The 8,535-nt window shown below is 47.0% G+C and overlaps 2 protein-coding genes across 3 annotated transcripts; one reads left to right on the top strand and one right to left on the bottom strand.

Annotated features, from left to right (window-relative positions):
• Window positions 1–1,229: 1,229 nt before the first annotated feature.
• Window positions 1,230–3,650, bottom strand: LOC311338484 (potassium channel subfamily K member 15-like; the record flags this gene model as incomplete). Its single annotated transcript, XM_084463764.1, has 2 exons — window positions 1,230–3,125; window positions 3,368–3,650. The coding sequence occupies 2 exons, from the start codon at window positions 3,648–3,650 to the stop codon at window positions 2,080–2,082; spliced, it is 1,329 nt and encodes a 442-aa protein (XP_084319890.1). The 3' UTR covers window positions 1,230–2,079.
• Window positions 3,651–5,641: 1,991 nt separating this feature from the next.
• Window positions 5,642–8,354, top strand: LOC311339312 (opioid growth factor receptor-like). Of its 2 annotated transcripts, none has more exons than XM_084464695.1 (8): window positions 5,642–5,900; window positions 6,035–6,097; window positions 6,202–6,234; window positions 6,315–6,372; window positions 6,464–6,542; window positions 7,321–7,387; window positions 7,472–7,620; window positions 7,861–8,354. In XM_084464695.1, exons 1-8 carry the CDS (start codon window positions 5,778–5,780, stop codon window positions 8,222–8,224), a joined length of 936 nt encoding a protein of 311 aa, XP_084320821.1. In that variant the 5' UTR covers window positions 5,642–5,777; the 3' UTR covers window positions 8,225–8,354. The 2 variants fall into 2 exon arrangements, with proteins under 2 accessions (XP_084320821.1, XP_084320820.1); XM_084464694.1 differs by having other exon boundaries at window positions 6,312–6,372.
• Window positions 8,355–8,535: the final 181 nt, after the last annotated feature.

Here is an 8,535-nt window from a genome sequence, read left to right as displayed (position 1 = left end):
AACTTGGGTTCAATATGTGCACGAAAGACTCCCTTTGTTTACGTGACGTTGCCTAGCAACGATGTACATGTGCAGCCTTTATCCGCTTCGTTCTGAGTTGGCGAGTAGCACGTTTAAGTTTGCGGCCAAATAGTAATTAAAGTAGTTTGTTACTATACAAGTTAAGCGCCTGTAACATCAGTGTTAAATGCGTATGTGCCGGTTGGTGTGCGTACTTTATGAAAGTGTTTATCGGTTCGCAGACGTAGAGCGACGTTGCAGTGGTCTACATGTAATGCGCACGTTCTATTGTTTACAATTAGCATGCTAAGCGGCGTTAGCTTTATTTACGTCTTATGTTGCCTTACTATGTAATATGGATGAGATTCATGTTGCTTAGTGTAATGCCCCATCCACCGCTTGCTTTGCATGTCCCGCAAACCAACCAGTGGAAGTCAGGGGAGGGCGAAACAGTTTCTGAAGCACCACGCTGCTGCGATGAGGTGGATTTGTTTATCGGCGTTACTATAGCGATCATGACGGTACTGAGCATAAAGTAAAAAGTAGATGAGACGATAGAGGGGTTAGAAACCCATATGAAGATAGGCTTTTTATTTAAGTTATCCTATTTTTGCACCGAAAATATTTGAAAACCATGAAAGTTTAAAAAGTAAAAAATAATGACCAATACACAAAGCAAAGTTGTGACGCTCCCGTGTTCGTTCCCAGCGCCCCCCTAGGTTCTACGAACGCCCCCCAGGGGGCGCTGCCGCCCCCGTTGAGAAACCCTGAACTAGACAGACGTTGACATTCTTGAGTGCTCTATGATTAAGATATACCTACACGCACACACACACACACACACACACACACACACACACACACACACACACACACACACACACACAGTTTAAGATATGAAATGGTATGTAAGAGTCCAACCTATTGGACGGAGCATTGCCGTTTTAATAAATGGATGGAAGTAAAAATTTCCCCACTGCTCTTCCGTCCACACCTTTTACAGTTGATTGTCCACACAGCCAGACTTTTTTCCATAGAGAAATACTGCCATCGTGCGATATAGCTGGGAATAACACATTCAAATGACATGAAGCTACATTGGGTTAGTCATATTTATTTATAAGTCTAGTATTCGTACAGTTAGTATAAACTCCTGTTATATGTTTACAATACAACTCACGAACAACAGATTAACTTGTTAAATACTGACATGTGATGAATATATAAAGGCCTATAATATGATATTTCTTTCGGGGCTATCCCTTATTTCCTGTAAAAAGTTAAAAACAACGATTATAACAATATTTGCAAATGCTTCTTTTTTTTTTTACCTGTAAGTGACAAAATTCTTATTTTTCTAATTCTTCACACTGTAACACGTATTGAGAATGTCAAATAGAATATACATAACTGTTGACATGGAAATGTCGTTCTAATTCATTTTAATTCAACCATTTGACCCTGCCACTTCCTATGGAGGTTTACTAAGCGCTCCACATCCACCTGTCTGTCCCGGGGCCGCGTGTACACAGCAGCTCTTTCCACTGCACTGGCTTTGGGGAAAGAGAAGCGTTACTAAGGGAACTGGGCAGCGCAGTGGAGGGCGAATTCCTACTTTAGAAGGGGAACCCACCAATGATTGCCGAGTGTAAGCAATCTTTACATTACAGTTACAGTGGCAACGTTTGGTTCCCATTTGAGACCCTATAGGTGTGTGCTCAGCGTACCCTCTCTGACAGAGTCCCATAGTGTGTGTGTGTGTGTGTGTGTGTGTGTGTGTCATTTATTATAACCATTTCCTTTAGGTCAAATAAAAACTCAGTGGTAGGCTTCTCAGAGCTATGAAGATACCTTACTTAAATACAATTAATAAACTTAAATTCAACAAAAGAATATAGCACAGTATTACAAATATATGAATCTGTCTGTTGGTTTTATGTGGACGAAAACAATCCCAAGAATAATGCTACACACGTGTCAACAAGTGAATAACTTGTATCTGGGATTGTTTAAAAGATCGGTGCTTTCAAGGCTTTCGAGGCCAAAACGACCAGCAACACATGTCCAAACGCTCCCGAGCTAGAGAGACTTTCTCCTGGTGTAGCGACCTCTCCTGCCCAGGTAGATACCCCCGCCACCGCCGCTGAAGGCCGGAGATGACGTGGCAATCTGCTCCACCCTGTAGGAGATGGAGTTGTAGAAGATGGGGTTGCTGTGACAACCAAACGGGCGGCCGCAAGACGGCGCCGACCCCGGGTGCGTATCCGTGTCCGTGTCCGTGTCCGCGCAACAGCTCACACAGGAGAGCAGAGCGCAGAGACCTCCACCTCCACCACCACCACCACCACGGTCGGGGGCGGTGTCGCTGGTGGCTGAGGCCACTGTGTCGCCTGGGGCCGCCGCCTCCACCTCCGCCTCCTCCGAGGAAGAGGCGGAGGAGAAGGATGGGAGGAGGAGGTTGGTGCTGCTGCTGCTGCCCCCGTCAACGGGCAGGGACAGGAGGTGACATGGGCCGCTGTCCCGGTCCTCCTCCTCCTCCTCCACCACCGTGTCTTTCAACTCCGCATCGCACTCCCGCCTCCGCCTCTTCGCCTGCCGCTCCACCCGGGTCTCCTCCTCGGCAGTGGCGGCGGCGGTGGCGGTGGTGGCAGTGGCGGCGCTGACCGTCAGGAAGCGCAGGACCACCAGGTTGAGCACCGCCCCGATGACGGTGAGCCCCACCAGGATGTACATGAAGCAGAAGGTGACGTAGGGCGCGCGGCGCTGCAGGGCGTCGCCCTTCTGCAGGGCCACCAGGTCCCCCAGGCCGATGGTGGTGAGGGTGACGAAGCAGTAGTAGAAGGCGTGGAAGAAGGTCCAGCCCTCCAGCTGGGAGAAGGCGGCGGCGCCCACGCACAGGGTGCCACTGCAGAACAGCAGCCCCGCCAGCACCATGTTGCCCATGGACACCTCCGCGTCCCGCAGGCCCAGGGAGCGCTTGGCGTGGCCGAGCAGGCAGCGCACCAGTGTGTTCATCCTCTCGCCCAGGCTCTGGAACATGACCAGTGTCAGAGGGATTCCCAACACAGCGTAAATCATACAGAATGCCTTGCCCGCATCCGTACAGGGAACAGTGTGGCCGTAACCTACAAAGTCACAGTGGTAGTTTGCTATTAACTTTTAAACGACACTTCCAGCTTCTAAGAGAAAAAAAATACTCAAAAGGGGGGGGGGGGGGGGGGGGGGTAGACAAACAGTAGGCAAGAGGAGCAGTCACACAAAGATAAGCCTACATGAGCACACATGAACAAGAAATGTTTGAACTGCTGTAAGCTGCTGTTTGGTTAGTGAGGAAAGAGAAAAAGGAAAACGGCGGAGAACTACTCGCCAATGGTTGTGATAACGGTGATGGCAAAATAAAAAGAGCCCGCGAATTTCCACTGCCGCCCGGCTCGGTGTGGCTCGGACTGAACGACCACTCTTTCAATTTGCTGAAAGTCTCCGTCGGTGAACGCGTACTTATCTCGTATCTCCTTCATCTTTTGCTCCAGGACGGTTTTTCGCGTGCTCTCCCTTTCCGACTCGAGCGCGTCGAACACGGCCGCCCCTACGAGCAAATAGGAAACGGTGGACAGGATGAGAACAAGGCTCCTGACGCCGTGCCTCTTCATTCTCGCCCCTGGCGACACTGGTGGACCGGGGGAGGGAGGCTGGTACGAGGACACCATACTCTGGCCCAGTGGGCGTTGTGACACGGGCGGCATATATAGAGGGCCATTAGCGGACGTCAGGAGGCCCTTATAGCCTTCTGGAATTACACCTGGCGACAGTGTGCTGAAATCCAAGCCCCCCCGGCTTCACAATTGTCATCAATTGTGCGATCAAGTCTGTCACTCATGCGCAACACTTGAGCCACACGAGGACGCGGCGTTCGGCGCTCTCCTCCTCCTCACACCTCGAGCTGATAGTGTGCCACTCTGTTAAGGCGAGTGTCAGGCTGAGTCACTGAGCCAAAAGGGGGGGGAAAAAAAAAACACAACGGTGCTAGAGTGTGAGCGCGTGCACATGGTGCGAGTGTGCGCGTGTGTGTGTGTGTGTGTGTGTGAGTGTTTCAGTTTATTCCGTCATACACTTCATCATTATGAACCCTCGTTTTTGCCTAAAAACTATTTCAAATGTTGCAATACTGTATATAGGCCCGCTTGACACATTGTGGAATGATTGGTTCGGTTAATTACATTTGGGTTTTTTTTATTTCGATTTTGTGAAGATTGCTTAGAGATATAAAACATTTATCAGTTGTACATCACATGAGTGGATTATCACAAGTACACAAGTTAATAAGTAATTTATATTAATATGAAATTGTTGGCACCTGTTCAGTAGGGAGTTGTGTTGAGACACCACAGTGATAGAATTATTGTTTACATGCATGTATTTTTGGGCTGATAACATTCACCAAAGTGGTATCATTGAGTGTATAAGTGTATCCCCATAAACACCTGAAGGTGGAAGTGTGTGTACTTGGTAGTCTTTGAATCTGGTTCCAATCCACTAATGTGGAGCAGGTGACTAGACAATGTCCTGCCAGAAGCGTTATCTGCAGTTTTAATGGCCTGTTACATGATGCACTCTGTCCCTCTTAACGACACAGGAAGACATTAAGACACAATGATGGCCGTTGATAGCTTTAGGTCTGTGTTGCCATAGGAAATAAGACAAGAGATTGCCCTGCAAACAGCTTGCTAGCAGAGCCCTATCTCTTCAATGATAACCAGGACTGAGGACATGAGGAAGACTGAGCAGGGTGCTAGGGAAATGTTTCTTTTGAGTGTGTAGTTTCAGAGAATTCAATGCAGCAAAACATTTCTCGCAAAGAGGTAAAGCTTATGTTAACTGTCTGTCTTCCAACCGGAGGTCTTGAAACTGTAACTTAACTCCTCTTTGGCATCACTGCAGGGAAACATTGTTCATTCCTGCGGACATGTGGTGTCAATGACACATTTGGAGGTGTTTTTTACACTACAGTTAGCTAAGTGGAGAAGACCTTTTGAACAAGATGTAAATTACTTAAATATACCAATTAGCTTTTGACATTTTCCAACACGATCTTGATGTCAACAGGTGACGACCTCTGTCATTTTGTGTGTGTGTGTGTGTGTGTGTGTGTGTGTGTGTGTGTGTGTGTGTGTGTGTGTGTGTGTGTGTGTGTGTGTGTGTGTGTGTGTGTGTGTGTGTGTCACAGAAGTAGGCCGAATGATGCCTTTCGCTGTGACTTCCTGCTAGACAAAAATCGAAAGTGAAACCTCGGGCTAATTCTCAATCAGGCGAGGGGAGGCTATATGCACTGAAGGAGTTCCAAAGCTCACGTCTTGCTTTTAAAACAATGCAACTTGCAATACGTGCAGTTGGTTACCCGTTTGGCCGTTTAAGAAATCTGTGTACTTTCTGCTACGATCTGTTTTGTCGTCGACCTCGAATAATATGCGTATATGCTTCGGTTGGCGTTATGTCGTGTATTGGGCTAGGGCACCTGGTAAACATAATACGAGACTATCTAAAGAAGCCGAAACCCGGCAGAGAACCCTCCAACGACGAAGTGTATCAGAGATCCGTCACTGACCGACAACCCACCGACGTAGAAGAGAATCAGAGGTCCGTCCCTGACCGACAACCCACCGACGTAGAAGAGAATCAGAGGTCCGTCACTGACAGAGAACCCACCGACGAAGACGGAGGGAATCAGGAGTCGATCCCTAACCGAAAACCCACCGACGACCGAGAGAACACGAGAGACCATGACCCTTACCAGGTGGAACCCACTGATCTGTTGTATTGCGAATACGACACAACGTGGGAAAGGTCAGGAGGTCCCCAACGCGATCGCCGGCCCCCGAGACTCGACCCAGAGAGCTTATGACGTGCGTGCTGGGTAGTCTCGCGTTTCAGTGGATTGAAAGTTCTTCGTCACTGTCACTTTTTTAAAAATCAATAGGCCTCAATATTTCTGCAAATAATAACTATAGGCCTACAATGTTTACTTTTCCTCCTGTAGTACAAATTCAATCGATTCGAAAATGCAGCAAAGGACATGTACAACTACAGGCATGACTATCCCGTAAGTAGCCTATGGGCCTTTATTTTGAATAAAGGCCCTCAAAATAAGCCATCAAAACAAAGCCTTTTTATTTAGATTATATATAACTCATTATACTCTTGCAGCTCCCTATTGGCAGAAGGTCCCAGAGAAGAAAAGTGAGTCGTTTATTTATCGTATTAATTCTAATGTAATTTTAATTATAAGCATATCACCAATTTCCAATTTTCTTTAGCAGGGGAAAGACATGCCTAATTTAACATTTTATCTCGGAAAAAGGACATCTGAACCTGACGGTAAGCTGAACCGCAGCTCAACTCAATGACAAATAAAATGACCACACCCTTAAAGCAAAGTAAACAATATTGCATTTTTTCATCTTTTAAGGTTTTTCCATAGATGAGTTTCATAAAGAATGGCGTTGGCAATATCCCAAACTGGAGAGAGTGCATAGTTTCGTCCAATGGTAAGCTAATAATGGAGAACCGATCATCGATGTCTCTGCCGATATAACATTGAACATTGTGTGCTATATATGATTTAGCTTAATGGTTGGCTGGATTCCTTATTACTTGGGGCGGTGCACTGGTTAGAAGTAGAACCACAGATTGAAGGCAGTGTTTCCCACAGACCAGGTAGCAATGTGTGGTGCCCCCTGCAGGGTTGGCAACTTTTGGTTTTTGGCCGGAGTGAGACTTTTATAATGCTTACATTATAACAGGGTCCGCGGGTGGAATTGTTGACGGTAGTTGGATTGCGGGCGGACGGGATTGTTGTGTTGGATTGCGGGCGGACGGGATTGTTGTATTGGATTGCGGGCGGACGGGATTGTTAACGGGGGGGTAGGGTTGGTAAAAGTGGAATCAATTTGTGGCGCTCGTTGTTGAATCTGTGGCGCCACACATTGGTCTATGTATGGGAAACACTGGAAGGTCACAGGATGTAACGTGATTGGGTTATTTTTGATAGTAGTCGCAGGGTCTCCCCACAGAGAAATACATGGATGTGTTGAGGTTATCACTACACAGTGGCCCTGGTGGTTGAGCTGGACACAACACAGACCTTTTCACACACATGGCCTGGGGTGTAGCCCCGGGGCCGCACTGTGGCTGATCAGGTTGATCTGGTTGCTAAGAAGAGCTCATGCAAAAAGGACAAGGGCAAATGCATTGTAATCTCCAACAGAAGTTTGAGCCCTTGGAAATAAACTTTTTCTTCCCCCCCCCCCCCCACCCCTTTTAAAGGATTTTCCCACTGCAGGAAGTCGGAATGAACGATGAAGCCTTCGTACTGACCAAACAGGAGATTGAGGTGATAACAGCTATCAACCAGGAAAATAACATGAAAAAGGTATTCATGTCCCACGGTTTTACTAACACGACTCCATGTCCACAGGCTTTCCTTAAAGACGAGACAGCGAAACTCAATCTGCAGGAGTCCTACGGCCTCATGTTGGACTTCTACGGCATTGAGCTCTCTAACCTGGAGACCGGAGAGGTCAGGAGAGCGCCACACTGGTGTGAGAGATTCGAGAATATGAACCGGTAAATAAAATCCCATTCGTACAAGCTAAAACAATATATACGTCGCTTTAATTCACGATTGGGATTCTTGAATCTGGGGAGAGAAAAAAAAAGTATCAAAATTCAAACCGCAATGTCCATAAGATGCTTACTACTTTCCCTCATGACTTAATGTATCTCACACAGTTCAATGTAAGTCGCTTTAATGTTGAATTATACAAGGGTGACGCAAATGGTGAATCACTTATCTCTCCACTGCAGTCACACTCACAACAACCTGCGTCTCACTCGCATCCTGAAGTGCCTGGGGACCCTGGGGTTCAGCCACTACCAAGCCCCGCTGGTGCGCTTCTTCCTGGAGGAAACCCTGGTGCACGGGAATCTTCCCGCGGTCAAGGAGAGCGTGCTCAACTACTTCCTGTTCGCCGTGCGCGACAGGGCGCGGCGCAGAGAGCTGGTCCGCTTCGCCTTCTGGAGCTACGAGCCCAGAGAGGAGTTCATCTGGTGCCCCAAGAAGATACAGAAGGCCTTCCTTCTGGAAGGAAGGCGGGCTGCAGACTCTGCAGACCCCTCACCGGAGGAACTGCCTCAAGAGGGCTACGTAGGACTACGTACCTATTGCTGAAATATAAATACATGTAATGTGTAGTTATTTCATAAATGTTAAATCATATATACTACATTTTATATATATATATATAGCGATATATAATGATTGATTGAGGTGATTGTGCCAAATGCTTAGGGTAAATAAATGAAATACATTTTCTTCACTGAACTCGTCGACTTTTTCAATCGTGTTGTTTACCATGAAATGTGAAATTTAAATTCAATTTGAAAAACCTTGTTTTAATAACCAGCATCCGATGAAGCTGCCCTGTACAATTTTAACACTACAACCGATTCTGACCTGTGCTTTGAATGCCAATTGTATGT

Source organism: Micromesistius poutassou (assembly GCF_964030765.1).
Source record: "Micromesistius poutassou genome assembly, chromosome: 2".
NCBI lineage: Eukaryota > Metazoa > Chordata > Actinopteri > Gadiformes > Gadidae > Micromesistius > Micromesistius poutassou.
Note: the sequence above shows the minus strand (reverse complement) of the source record. Positions and strands in the feature narration are given on the sequence as shown.

What these genes read in the sequence shown, in the direction of transcription:
- LOC311339312 (XM_084464694.1), top strand. Translation starts at nt 5,778, where the DNA reads ATGACCCTTACCAGGTGGAACCCACTGATCTGTTGTATTGCGAATACG. An exon ending in GAAGGTCCCAGAGAAGAAAA is followed by an intron (nt 6,235 to 6,311) that starts GTGAGTCGTTTA and finishes AATTTTCTTTAG; the next exon opens with CAGGGGAAAGACATGCCTAA. An exon ending in TGACCAAACAGGAGATTGAG is followed by an intron (nt 7,388 to 7,471) that starts GTGATAACAGCT and finishes CCATGTCCACAG; the next exon opens with GCTTTCCTTAAAGACGAGAC.